Below are 14,747 nucleotides of genomic sequence, written 5' to 3' on the forward strand. Positions count from 1 at the left end.
CCAAACCAAAAGTTTTCTCAATTACTATATTTTTAACTTTCACATCCGAGGTAAAAATCTACTGAGGCCCTTTAGATTCCAGCTGAGGGTTTGGTTCCCTCCAGAAAACACGAAAAGCTTTGTGAGAAGGTAAGGAACAGAGCATCGTACCTGGTCAGGGCCCATGGGCATGCCAGACATGGCCATGGAGTTCATGTTCACCTGGGCCATGGGTCCGCTGCTGCCGTTCATGTGCACCATGCTGTAGGAGGCCGGCGCGCCCTGGTGGGCAAACTGCTGCTGGGAAAAGGAGCTGTGGAGGAAGCGCAGAATTACCCTCCTCACTTCAGTCACACCGGACACGCACACAGAGATGACCTCCACTTAGCCAGAGGTCGTGATCCTTAAGCAGAGCTACGCCCCGACAGCCTGCCTTCTATCTTTCACAGTTGCCTGTATTCAAAGCCCTGGTGGCTGCAGGCACAGGAGGAAGGAGCATCACAATGGAAGAGCCAAATAACACATTTTCTAGTATGAGCCCAGGCGTTTGGATCTTCCCATCCAAACAGGCTTGACTGAAAAATGCAGAGGTTCATTTCCTAAACTTTTGGCACTAGAATGTGAATGACTTCTAAAAGTCCCTGTTCTTTACCTGTTCCTGGCCAGGTTTCCTGACGGCCAGCCCTTCATTTCCGAGGATGGATACATAGGTGCGGTCTGAGGGTGCTGCATCATGGGACTCTGGGGGGGACCCATTCTTGAGGACATCATTGCATTGGGAGGACTAGACACTCGACCAAAGGCTGGATCAGGCTGTTGTCCCATCCCTTTAAAAAAAAAAAAAAAGAAAAGAAAAGAAATTACAATATTCAAATGCTACCTCCTAAGAATACCAGCTTTCTAGAGTACTTCTATGTTCTTTTTTAAAGGCAGGGACCGAGGGTGCGAAGTATAAGACACGGGCTGCTACAGGACACTGCCTGCCAGTTCGTCTTGCTTCTCACCAAGATGCCAATAGAGTAACAGGCGTACTACAAACAGAAAAACACTAGACCACTTGAAGGGTAGTTACTTCAATGAGCTTCACAAAGAAGGGACTCCGTATCACGCTGCTTACGTCACTCCATCCCTCTTTAGAGGGTAGAAAAGTTCTTGTCTCCACCTGGCAGGAATGCATCCTAAAATGCAATCTCCCCAGTACATACCTCTGCCCCCAAGAGGAATATGCAGTGTTGCAATTAATATGTCTCAGTCACCAAGAAAAGGAACTCAAAAAATCCACACGACACGTGCCTCTCACTGTTGCCCACGCATTCGGGGACTGTGGCGTTCTACTACCCTAAGACACACGGGGGCAGACACGGAAGGCTTCCTTCCAAACTCAGATGTGGGGAGGTGAAAAACCAAGACCTGAAAAAACCACTCACCTACGACAGACCACCTACCACAACTACATTGACCTGAGCACTGCAGGAGACATTTTTATTCTGTTATTTTTAATTGTTTGTTTTTCTTGTGAAATAACAAGAGGGAGTGAATAGTGTTTTTATGCTTTTAATATGCAACAGATCTAGTGAATCTTAGGTCTTGAGTGGTATGATTTTGAGGCAGACATTTTCGCTGTCAGATTTACCATAATTTGGTGGGTATGGAAACTGCTGGGCTGGAGCTGGGGGCATTGCAGGCCCCGCCAAAACGCCATCCATGCTGGGGGACGCAGTCACGTTCGGCGGGGGGCTGAAGGCCTGGGGCTGCTGCTGCGGCGGCTGCTGCATCATCATGGCCACTCTCTGCTGTCGGAAGTGATGACTGAGCAGCTCTCGGCTGCGCTGCGCAACCATCTGCGCATTAAGAAAACCCTGCTGGTACCCAAGAAAGAATGCAATTACACACATATAGCAGGAAGCAGCCGATTTCATGCAGAGTACCCCCACAATACATCAGGTATCAGAGAGAAAATATACCCGATGCCTTTCTTTGTAATTACAAAAAAAAAGTACGTGTCTCATATGGAAAAGGCTTTCTGTCTACTGGACGGGGTGGACGGTAGAGATTTGCAGAATAGAGACCTAAAAATTATTTGGGACCAAGAGACAAAAGCAGACAGTTGTTAAGCTTTAAATGGTTACAAAACATTCCTCAAAGCAAGAGACCATTTATTTAGGAGTAGAATTTGAGGACGAACTTTTCAGAAACTATGAAATAAAACTACAAGATAAAAAAGGGCAGGATTGAGGGTGTATGGGGGAGGAGGTTGAAACGAGAAGAGAAGCAAAAAAGAAAAAAAAAAAAAGAAAAAGGATGGGGTTATACTCAGAAAGCAGAAATCTATCCCAGAAGGTCTCATAGTCTCTTTAGACCTTCTGAAAGGAGAGGCAGAGGGTAAGGAGAAGCTCTCTGGAGATTAAGAAGGTGACACAACCAACGTTCTGAACACGGAAGCTGATTTGTGCTCTACCAGCTGGGAGAGATCTTCTCCAAAAGCAGCAAACTTTTATTATCTTTCCAGAGGACATTCTAGCTTAGCTTATTACAGGATGCCTGATTATCTAGAAAATGTATCCATCAGCACCTCCAGCGGGCCTAAGACCATGAAAATTGGGCATTCCACAGTTGTTTTTTAACAGTAATTATGAACGCTATTTCAGACCACAGTAAGGGATTTCCGTGTTACCTGCCTCGTTCACATTAAGAAAATACCTTAATAAGTCTCCAACTTAGACTGGAGATAGAACTTTAATATCATCCTCCCACTATGAGAAACAGGTCACTTCAGAGGTTATTAATGAGAGCAGGATTATGTTTTAGTTATTTTCTTCTTTATAGTTCTAATAATTTCAAATTTTACCCAGTGAGCCTGTGGTTTCAGAATCCAGGAACATAAAAAAGTTTCCAGATTTATTACCTTAAATTCCTAAAAAGTAAGTAATAGCTGTTTTCACAACACACCTTTGATCACAGAGGAAATTAATTTTAAAAACATGACTCAGTGGTGTTGATAATAGACCTCTCCTCTTCTGATTCTTCCTAGTCACCCACGAGAGAAGAATTACAGAGGAAAAGTGTGATGGGACCATGGGATGGTAGTTAGTTGATCTGTTTAACAGACATTTACTGAGAGCCAACCACGGGCCTGACAGGGCCCTGTGCTGGGCACAGGAGAGACACAGTGAACAAAGGGAAACTTGTTCTTCTCACCTGGGAGTTTACCTGGGGCTGCATCATGGGCCTCATTACTGCAGCTCCACCAGCAGGGGGGTTTTCCATTTTCATTTCAAGTGCCTGCCGGCTCTGATTCAAAAACTGAGGAGAGTCAGGTTGGTTAGGACACAAACGGAACGTGTGAAGGAGCCCAAAATAGCTTTCCAATTCCTTAGCACCACCCTGCTGAAGTCATGATGGTATCTCCAATCCCATTAACCTGGGTAAGTCACATCTCAGGTGAACCGGTAGCCTTTCACACTTCAAAAAGGTTCCTGCTGAAAAGTTCCTGGCTAGCAAGCATATAAATCTTTACTATTTGGCATCAGGAGAAAAAGTGAAAGTGTGATTTTGCAGCTTAAAGAGCATCTTCAACAGGAACGCAAAGATGCAACACCCAAGATGCTAACAATATAAATAAGTTAATTTTAAAAGATTTGTTGGGGATTAATGAGAAAATAAAGAAAAAATGTCTTATCTTGGTATATTGAAAGAGAGTTTAAAAAAAATTCTAGAAAGCAGAGATTCCATAAAAAGAATGCTGAAATCAGTTAAGATTTAAATACTTGGTAATTACTCTTAAGAACTTCTTAAAAAATAGAAATTATTTACCTCTAGGATTACAAAGTCATCAAGAAATATGTTTCTTCCCCAAGAGCTACGCTCTGACATTTCTTACTTTTTAAGAAATGGAACATTCTTATAGAAAGGTATCCAATTCTAGCACATCACCCTCTAATAAGAAACCTTCTGTACAAATAAAATATTACACAGAAATGAAAACAAAAGGAATTTTTTTTAGTTGACAAGGGATGGAGAGCCAGTGGCAAGAGCTCTGAAGAACACAGTCTGAAAACAATTGAAGAGGAGGCCAGAGGTAAAGCCACTTCCGGCCAAGGCAGAGCATGTGACTGGTTACCTGCTGGCCCTGCAGCCTTTGCTGAAGCTGCATTCTAAGTTGCTTGGGGGTGTTTGTCCGAGGTCTCATGATGTTGGCCCTCGGGTGCATTCCCTGGAGAGGAAAATTGCCTTGCTGGTTCATCTGACTCATCATCGAGTTAAAAGATGGTGACTGTCCCTGAAGATTAAAGCCGCCTTGCATCGGAGGCCCCTGTGCTGGGTACGTCTGCCCGTACAACGCTGCCTTCTGATCCATCATTACTGCTGCTTCTTGGCCTTGGAAAACATCCTGTTTGGGCTCCAAAGCTTGTCCCTTAAATAGCAAACATAAATAAACAATGAAGTGCTTCAATGAAATCAAATGCTCTAAAGAAGGTGAACAATAAAGTTAACAGATGTGAACAATGATGCTGCAGAATTCCAAAAGCAAAATCAAGTTTACTGTCTGAAGTCCCATGAGAACACAGACCACGCCCCATCTTCTCACGGCCGTGTCCTGGTGCCCAGCACCAGGTCTCACACAGACACTCAAAATATTTTCTGAGCCAAATATCTACAATGTATTAAGTACCTCCATAAATACTACCGTGTTTCCCGAGAAATACGACTGAGCTGGACCATCCGCTCTAAGGCGTCTTTTGGAGCAAAAATTAATATAAGACCCGGTATTATATTATTTTAAAATAAGACCGGGTCTTATATTAATTCTTGCTCCAAAAGACGCCTTAGAGCGGATGGTCCAGCTTGGTTGTATTTCCAGGGAAACACGGTAAAATGTGGTTATCTAAAATTTGACAGTTTTATAAAATAGTAGGCTACTGGAAGTAATATAAATTATAAAGTGTATGTTCTCAATTTAATGCCGATACCCACGAACATAGTGATGGAACCCAAGTAACAGGAAAGATATACAGGCATTCTCGTACACAGCCTCAGGGAGGAGCACACACACACTTCTATTTCCGTGTTAATGCTACCTACTTGATTTACAAGTTCAGGGATGCCCAGAGCTCTGTCAATTTCTTCTAAGCCTGTGGCATCTGTGTTGCTCAAGAGAGTGTGCAGCTGGTCCAACAATGCTCTTTCATCATTCTGTCCTTCTAAGTTAGAAGGTGGCCCAAGGAGATCGTCCAGGGAATTCCGAAGAAGTGGCCTAAAGAGAGACTTGCAATCAATTTCAATGGTGCTTTTCCTCTTCAAATTAAAAAAAAAAAATCGTAATAACTATGCACAATATTCTTAATATGCAATAATAACTCAAATACTACAAGTATAAATAATAAATGAACTGAGTAGCAGAGATTAGCAAATGGCATCAATTTAAATCTAAGGCCTAGATTTTAAACCCACTGGGCCATCTTCAACCACTGTACCCAGCGCACACCTCCCCATCCCACCACCAAAATGTAACTGCTAGACTCCCAGGCATTTGGGGGAGAGCAGAGGTTAGGGATGGGGGGCGGTGGGGAATGCAGTTTTCAAGACCCCACAAGAAGAAAGGTGGTAGTAGTCAGTGATACTCCTAAGTTGGGAAATCAACAAAAGAACAGGGAAAAAGGATAGAAATGTTGAACTATCAATGAACTGAGGCTGGTAACCTGCCAAAAGAACTTTTTGTTACACTTGGCTCACAGCAGCCTCATGTACTGAGGAGTGGAGCACACAGCCCACACAGCCACAGCTGGGTGCCTCATGGAGGTGGACAGTTCTCCTGACTCAGAGAAATGCTGTGATGAAACTATGTTCTCTGCTGGGTAGAGAAGCAATCAAGTTAATCAACTAACGTGGTTACATCACTGTCTGCTCAGCAGATCAATTCACTGTTCTTTGCTTAACTCATCGCAGAATTCAAGTTATTAATAGAATTGACATTGACTAGTAGCCTCTGTCATTGCAAATGAGTTACTGACCAAACCAGAGTTCACTGTCACTATGATCCCTGAAATGTTTTAAATAATTTTAGGAAAGAACTATTCAATCCTTAAAACTTGACTTTCCATTTACCTTGAACGCCATTTACCTTGTCAAACTGGTGCTAACTTACCCCCTCCTCATGGCGGAGGGTGATAACCTGAGGAGACAACTCCCACCTCCCAGAAAGGCCCTCAGGTCTGACACTCCACGGCAACCTAAATGCAAAGTTCCTCTCATTCTCTTTCAGGTCTGTTCCCATGCTCTGATCCTCTCTAGGTAATCAATGCTAACATTTTCTAGAGTTACGTAATAAAGCCCCACCTATTTTGAGTCCCATGAGGACCTTGCTCCATGGACAACATGCCATCTGGCCAGGAACCTGGTTGGTTAGACGGTGCTGCCTGGCCATAAGGACTGACCCCCATTCCCATGGGCATTTCACCAGGCCCTGGAGGGAAAAAAAGAAAAGATAAATTTTCAAATAATCAGTAGCAAAACTTACCCTACAACACCTAATTTTCTTTTGTTATGAAGGGGATGCTTACGCATTTGAAGCATCTGCTGCTGCTGCTGTTGCTGCTGCTGCTGCTGCTGTAACATTGGTCTCGCACCTGGGATGCTATTGGACCGAAGAGACAAGGTGGGCATCGAGCCTCCCATTGCAGGTCTGGGTAAAGAAGCATTGTAATCTGCCCCTGGTCTTCCCATGGGGTTTGAACTCAAAGGTTCCATTCTGCTGGCCTTTGCGTTTGGCAAGCCCCAGTCTCCGGAGGGAGGAGTCTGATTCGCAGCCACATTTCTATTTGGTCCACCTACAACAGGTAGAAATGAGTAGGTCTTTTCCACATTATGATGAAATCCTTCTTGTAGCATATAAGTACAGTCATTATACACAACATCAGCTGGGAGAAAAAAAGTGCTTTGTCATCCTAATAGGGCTAGCCAACTATTAAGACATTTTTGATGGGCCACTGTTGCCACATATTCATTACAGGTTAGAGAATGTCTTAGGCCAAAAGCCTCCATAAGAGTTTAAAGAACCAAGACACAGAATAAATGAAGGAAATACTCATGAAAGAAACAGTATGCTACTTATGCTGAAAAACCTATTACTTAACTCCAGTTATTTAAATTGTTTTAAGTATGACAAATTTGCTTTTCCCAAAAGAAAAATGTAATCACAAACACTAATTAGAAATAACATACCCATATTTGAGCTGTAATTTTCCTGACTATCCATCATTCTTGGATTCCCAGCCAACATAGGCTGCTTTGGTAACATGGGGAAAGCACTGATATTCTTTACTGGAGGACTTGAGCCAACGGAAACGGGGCTATCTAGAGACACTGCTCGGCTGTACGCAGGACGAATGGACTGCACAGACTGTGGACTCCTCAAACCTGTTGAAAACATAGAAGCACAGCACACATAAATATCTTTTGATGATCTAACACATAAATAATCAAGTAGAAGACATAAATACCAAAGCCATGCCACCCACCCAAGAATGTCTTTCTTACTAAAACAAATACTGTCTTCCTTTATAACATAATCACTAAGGGCGTGCGTGTACACACACACACAGCCTCAGATTCCAAACAAAGTAGAAACAAGAGTCTCAGTGTTGGCTGAAATACTGGGGACTGATGGTATCCTGGTGTGGTCCTTCCTATTCTGCTACACTGAATCCTGACAATGTTACTGATGTGTCAAAATCCTGGAGGGTCTTCCATATGTATACTTGTTAAGTGGCTTGTCTGTTTAAAATTGCACAATTAAATGTAGCCAGACAAGTTGCCTTCTAATCAAACAAGCAATGAAACTTAAATTTCCTCCTAACCTTTTTTTTTTTTTTTTTTTTTTTTGGCTTTTTCCAATCTATTTCATTGATCTCACTATCCCTGTCAGTTTAGGAAACAACGCCACTGAAAATAACCACCATTCAGATAACTGTGAATTGTTCTTTTTCAATTGATACAGATAACATATCCTAATTAAATTAATGAATGAGGAAAGAAACACGTGGCTACAAGAAAGCACCATCAAACACCAAAGAAGAAAAGTCTCATTAACTAAATGACAAGATTCCATTAAGTGTCAAAGGACAGGTTTTAAGCTACAGTTTTGGTTGCTTTTTAATCCAGTTCTCTGTACCTAAGAAAAATACGTGCCCTAGTACCTACTATTCATCTGGAGCACTCAAAAAAAAAAAGAACATTTTCCTAAAAGTGCCATGATTATTGGCATCATATTTATTAGTTAGAAATGAGAAAGTTTAAAAAAACAGGAAAATGACCAACAAGATTTTTTTAAACATATACATTATAAGTTAGTCTAAGAAACAGAGGCAGAGCATGCGTTTTGAAGTTGTATATACTAGTTGAGTACTAATCTTAGTGTAAGAGTACATACAGTGTGCAGAAAAGTTTAAAAGGTGGCAAGAATGAAAACCTAGTTCTTTCTTACCGAGAGAATTAGTTCCTTGAAACATCTGTTGCTTGGTCCCCAGATTACTACCATTTGTGGATATGGTATTATTGTAGAAGTCAGAACTAGTCAAATCACCAAGAATAGCATCTAGATTATCCAAATCTCCAGATCCCTGAAAATAAAAAAATTTTAAATTAACCTGTGTACATTACTAGATACATAGATATAAATATATTCATCGGAAGAAAATAGGTGAAATGAGAACAAGTGAAATATAATAGTTACCTAAAATGATAATGCCCAACTTAAAGGCAAGCTTATTATGACCTCCCACCCATAACCTTCTCCCTTGAAAGAACAGTTTAAATTACTAAAGATAAATCCCTGGGTTTGGAGGTGCTTTCAAAGGGACTTTTTAAAAAAAATTTGCACTTGATGTTTATTTCTCAAATCGTAGGATATTTTCCAGCTAACATTAGTCAGGATCATTAGCTAACAGAGATGTATGAATTTACACACACCTTCTGAAAACAAGTATGATAATAAAATAATAAAAACAACAAGCTGATGTTCAACACAATATTCACAGGCATGCTTTCAAAGGGGCTTTTGGTCAATAAATCTGGAGAACACTAGCTTAAAGTTAAGCAGACATCCTAACAGTAGAACTTCTCCAAGACTTTAATTTTCCCAGGCACGTATTACCATCTCCCAGGATAGTGTTTCTCAAGCAGATTATGGGAAATGCTTATATAGAATGTGATCGTGTTACGTGAAATGTGATTTTAGGTAAAAATCAAAATTTTTTGCTTAACAGAAAAGTTTGTTTCTTTCTACCATACCCTTAGTGACCCAATTTGCACATTCCAACAATAAATACCTCCATGAAGACGTTCAAATCGGCTACTAAGGAGTCAGACATGTCTATCTGATATAAATCTGTCTAAATTGTATCATAACACACTTCACTGATGCTCAAAAGAATTACAAAGAAATGATCTCAACACTAACTTGCATAAATAAACCTCAAATAGAAGAATTTGCATGTAACACATTGTCTTTCTAACAGAAATGCAGTGATAAAACACAGTGACATACAGAAAACAAGTTACCTCTTCATTCGCTTCTGTCTTAATTTTTGCATCTTTCTCATGACTCGAGCTGGGAATGGCGGAGCTGCTGCACTGACTCATTTTGGGGTCCACTCCCTCCACCTTGGGCTGCAGCTCTTTAGCAAGTGTGTCACTGGGATCATCCCTGTCCAGCAGGTATCGAAGCAGTGCGTTGTTCTCCTTCTTCTTCGGACTCAGCTGCTCCTGCTTGACACTCCCTTCCACACAAGACGTGGCACTGCTGGTGTCTTTCCCGGTGGCTTCTGCGGTGATCTTGGCCACCTCGGCAGGTGAGTTCCCATTCTGCAGCAACTTGTGCAAAATCCGGTGCTTCTCTTGCAGCAGCGACCCATGCATATTGGACGTGGAGGACACGCCTCCAGATGTTGACGAGGAAACCCCAGAGGGGCTGGTGACACTGATGGAAGAGTCTTTACAACTTGAATCCAGGGGGGAGTTTGTCAAGGACGAATGACCCCGGTCATCAGAAGAACAGGTAAGCAACTGCAGCAATTTTTTATGACCTTTGCTTTCCAGAGGACCCCTCTGATTCTCCGACCCCTCGACACTGCTCTCCTTACTGTCTTTGTCATTGAGGTGATCCCTGCTACTTGACTGACACATTGAACTCTCCACTGGATTCTGGTCACAGTACAAGCCTAAGGGACTCTTGGAATCCTGACTGTTCATTTTATTTGGTTGGGTTATATTTATATTGGGAGAGTTATCCAATTTGGGGCCTGGTGAAGACAAAGTAGATAAAAGAGATGTCCCCACACCCTCACTGATAGCTTGAAGGGCACTGAGAGAGCTGCTAGAAAAGCTGTGGCTCCCAGTATTACCAGACGGTCCCATGGGAGAGTGCACACCTGTATTTGGAGAAAAATGAGGAAAAGAATTAGACTCCCAGATGCTACCGCGTTTTCCCAAAATAAGACCTCGCCAGACCATCAGCTCTAATGCATCTTTTGGAGCAAAAATTAATATAAAACTTAGTATCATATCATATCATATATCATACCCGGTCTTATTATAAAATTATTATATTAATTTTTGCTCCAAAAGACGCATTGAGCTGATGGTCCGGCTAGGTCTTATTTTCGGGGAAACACGGTATAACAAAACAGCACTTAACTCTTCAGTTTCTATTATGAATGCATTAACTTCACATGAATTACTGTGGTGTGGGAAGAAAAAAATTACAGAAAAAGAAAAAATAAAGAGAAATGCCAAAACGAATACCTGCAACAGGAGAAAACTGATGTGAGGCCATCTTTGGACTGCCGCGATTTCGAGGAGAAATCATGATATTCTGCTGGCTGGAGCCAAGACCAGGACTGCCATGTGGGGGGCTACTCATGTTGAGACCGTAGTTGTTCTGGTAGGAAGATGGAGACTGCATGGCGGGCCCAGGGTTCACAGGAGCCATGTTACCGGAAGCCCCATACCTGGCTGCACTCATCGGCCCTGTGGTGTTGGGGTCAGCCAAGCCATAAGTCCTGCTGCTCAGCATCGGTAAGCCTTGGTTTGGCGACATGTTCATGCCGCCTGCTGCACTATTACATCCAGCCGCCGGAGGTCGAATGCCTTGTGCAACAGGATTCGGGTTTGGTCTATACCCATTCTGTTCCCTACAAAGAAAGAACACATCAAACTTTTACTAAAAAACTATAGGCATGCATTCAAGCCCTGAATCAGATGTTTTTAAAAGGATGAAATAAGTGCCCAGGAACTTAACTTCTTAGGCATCATTCCAAGGCCCACTGACAATCCCAATCTAGATATTGATCAGCTACTAACCTAATAATATACTTTTTAAAAAGCCACCAAAGCTAAACGAGTGATACCACCACAGCACTGTGACGGGCCAACAGCTTTGTTAATTGGAACCTCAGCAAGGCTTTGCTGAAGTGGCCATCTATCTAGGGGTTAACCTGCAGGTGCCTGCAAATTACTCAGAATAATAAATGGATCAATATTCCACTCCTTCATTGTTCACTTACTATTAGCCAGAGCAGTAGTAACTATCCTTTATTGTTAAAGTCTACTTTCAAATTTTAAATTCAATCCCTAAAAGCAACGTACTATGCCACTAGAAACGAAAGTAAAAGAGGTAGTGTGATTTTATATGCTCTTTTATCCACTAGCCTTCTCCCAGGTTTCCCAGGAAATAATTATTTAATAAACAAATACTTATTTTCACATAAAAATATAACCTTAAAGAAAACATATCATAATCCAGGAATCTAAATTCACTTCAGCAAAAGCAAATCACTGCTATTTTTCTTGTTACATTTTCTCTCTTTTTAAATTAGTAATAAAGCATCTTGAGAATACTGCTGCATTTAATATGAGAATACAGAGTAATCTAACATTACCTCTGAAGAAAGTGTGTTGAGACAAAGCCATGACGGTCATTTGTTACAGGATTTCGGAAGAGTTTGCTTTTTGTTTGTGCAGTCACTATAGTTCCATCAGCCAAAGAGAATCGATACACTGGAGTTTCTGAATGGCCATGGATGTAAGCTGTTGGGGAAAATATCCCATTACTAGTAACCACAATTCGCAAACAGATGCATATAGGAGAGGAGAGGAAAGAAATGTAGTACTTCAAAATTCTTTACCTTCTTGATAGTGACGTTTCTGGGTCCATGACTGCCCATCATTGAGGCTGAAAAATCTCTGGATACACCTTCGGATTATATCTTCAAAGCCAGGCCTCATAGAGGATCTCAGTGAATTTGTATCGATATTGACAAGTTTTCCTATTAAACAGAAAATAAGGATTTAAATCCAATCTACGAGTATTTACTGGTTGCATACTGGATGGCTTAGCACTGAAGAATAAAATAAAGACACTAAATCTTTGCTCAACTTTTTCTGATCTACATTTCTACTACATCCAGAGCTTTTCTTTTCAAAGGCACAGTCCTATAGGAAACTCTTAACATTAAATGTTTTGCTGTGCAGACAATGAAAGTGTATCATACCTCTCCTTTTACTTTCTAAACATACAGAAAGTAACACGTCCAGATAACCTCAGGTTCATTTTCATTTAAAGGAAAAAAAATAACACCTACCAGTAAAATTGTTCACATCTGAAGATATTCTGTCCCTCCAACTATGAAGCAAGAGAAAATACCTGCCCAAACAGCTAGCAAGTACGATTCATGCCACCTGAGAGGCGACTGCCTTTTTGGACACTTAAAATCTAAACTCGGAGGGTTAACCAAATACTCATGTCCACAAATCTGAAACTTTCTGACAACTTCTGCTTAACAAAAAATACACTAAAGAGACAAAATATACACAACTCAAAAACTCTATGAAATTAAAGGTTTCATGGAGATGATCCTTTAAAATTGGCTAGGCCTTTGTACTTTCTGAGCAGTACCAAGGAAGTTGCAAGAACACACATCTTACAAAAAGTGGCACAAGTGGGGGAGCCAAGAAAGTGATTGATCCACTTTCAAAGACAGATTAGCACGACGTGAAAGCACCAGCTATGTTCAATATGAGAAACACTGGGAAAACACCAATCACAAGGACTCCAGGAACCAAACTTGCCTCTGATGGCTCGAGAGTGTGCTACTGAAGTGAGCCTTGCTGATCTGCAGAATGGTGAAATTGCATTTGGAAAATTCAAAGTAATTACTGATGATGTCAAGGGAAAAAACTGTGTGATAACATCCATAACATCTGAGCAAACTATGCTCCAAGGTCAATTAATGTCAGACTACAATTGAAGCTCATGTCCTTGTCAAGACTTAACCAATGGTTGTTTTTGTCTGTTCCGCACAGATTTTACTAAAAAAAAAAAAAAAATGTAATACTCAGATCCAGACGACCTCTTATTCTCAGCACCAACAGTTACGCTAAATCCAGAAGATGACTGAAATCGTGACATGAGAGGTATAGACAAGTAACTTGAAATAAGCGGTCAATAATGTGATTCCAGACAGATTGGGAAAGATATAGAAAAGGCTTGCCAATCTGTTTATCCTCTCCATGATGTGTTTGTAAGAAAAGTAAAAATGGAGAAAATCAAGGCTAGATTGGGAGAACTCATGGAGCTTCGTGGTGAAAGACAGTACTGGAAACACTAAAAAGATACTAGGGTAGGAAAAGCTGATGGATATAAGCCACTAGTCCAAGAACCTGTTTAAAATTCAGATCTTTAATGGTGACAAATAAAAATCTTATTAATGGGAGAAAATGACTAGGGAGAAGAGACTAATGCATTCCAGAAAAAGTAAACACTTATGTGCCAAGAATAATCTGTCCTCAACCACCTCCGCTGAGCTTAGCTCTGAAAGCCTCATGACAAACACAAAAGAGATGCTCAAAAAAACTTGTTAAATGAAACACATCAGGGATGGAGATTAAAATCTCCTCAGAGGTCAAAAAAAGTATTGTGTTGAGTGCAACCAACCTCCTATGAAGAATGGATAGCAACTGGAAGATATCAACTCTACCTAAAGTAAGATGGCTCTCAGGTGTTAATCCAACCAAAGTATTTCACTTTTCTTGCTTGGTAATTTCTAACTTTTATAATAAATATGTATTGCTTTTGTACTAAAGGAAAGTATTGATGCAATAACTTTTAAAGGTTCTACTTGCTGAAATGCTTAGGTAAAGATATTTTATTTAGTATTTTCAGTAACAAAATGTCAATAATGTTGTTTACGGAGAAAATTTAGACCACCAAATCATAACAGATGCAGAAAACAAACCACAGTAAAAGGATAATATAACACATAAAAATTCTTGTCACAAAGTTTGATTATTTCAAGGTAAATAAACAGAAAATTTTCCAATATAAAGTAATATTCATCAGTGTAAACAGATTGACAATTCAGAATACAAATAAATTTACTGCTTTTCTTTTTCATCTGTGAAAATTAATCTCAAGCAGCCTCCAGACCAGTGTATGAGCCTGGTATAAAATGCAAAACTAGCTTATTTTTTACAGTAAAATATTATGCATGTGTGTATATAATACATATGTGAGTGTACAGGCATACATACATATATATATATAATAGCTATAGTTATGTTATGTGTTTATTTAAATATACTCCATTTGATCAGAGTACTTATTGAGGAGCCACATGGTAGTCACAAAGCAAACAGTACAGGCTCTGACATCAGGCAGACACAGCTGCCAATTCTCGTTATTAGCTATGATCTTGGACAAATAACCATCTCTC

The 14,747-nt window shown here is 40.6% G+C and overlaps 1 protein-coding gene across 5 annotated transcripts in view; it reads right to left on the reverse strand.

Moving 5' to 3' along the window:
* NCOA3 (nuclear receptor coactivator 3) overlaps positions 1–14,747 on the reverse strand; it is a 95,135-nt gene that overhangs the window by 3,616 nt on the left and 76,772 nt on the right. For 3 of the 5 annotated variants that reach the window (XM_081033547.1, XM_081033549.1, XM_081033548.1), the window contains 14 exons: positions 12,162–12,302; positions 11,916–12,063; positions 10,780–11,168; positions 9,538–10,406; positions 8,462–8,597; positions 7,201–7,395; positions 6,540–6,806; positions 6,316–6,442; positions 5,062–5,233; positions 4,100–4,393; positions 3,178–3,282; positions 1,613–1,841; positions 632–806; positions 151–292 (listed from right to left, as the gene is read on the reverse strand). In XM_081033547.1, the coding sequence (XP_080889673.1) occupies positions 151–292; positions 632–806; positions 1,613–1,841; positions 3,178–3,282; positions 4,100–4,393; positions 5,062–5,233; positions 6,316–6,442; positions 6,540–6,806; positions 7,201–7,395; positions 8,462–8,597; positions 9,538–10,406; positions 10,780–11,168; positions 11,916–12,063; positions 12,162–12,302 (3,389 nt within the window). The remainder of the gene's footprint in view (positions 1–150; positions 293–631; positions 807–1,612; positions 1,842–3,177; positions 3,283–4,099; positions 4,394–5,061; positions 5,234–6,315; positions 6,443–6,539; positions 6,807–7,200; positions 7,396–8,461; positions 8,598–9,537; positions 10,407–10,779; positions 11,169–11,915; positions 12,064–12,161; positions 12,303–14,747) is intronic. The other 2 variants (XM_081033550.1, XM_081033551.1) reach the window with 1 other exon arrangement.

The sequence above is a fragment of the Rhinolophus hipposideros genome (assembly GCF_964194185.1).
Source record: "Rhinolophus hipposideros genome assembly, chromosome: 22".
NCBI classification, from domain to species: Eukaryota; Metazoa; Chordata; class Mammalia; order Chiroptera; family Rhinolophidae; genus Rhinolophus; species Rhinolophus hipposideros.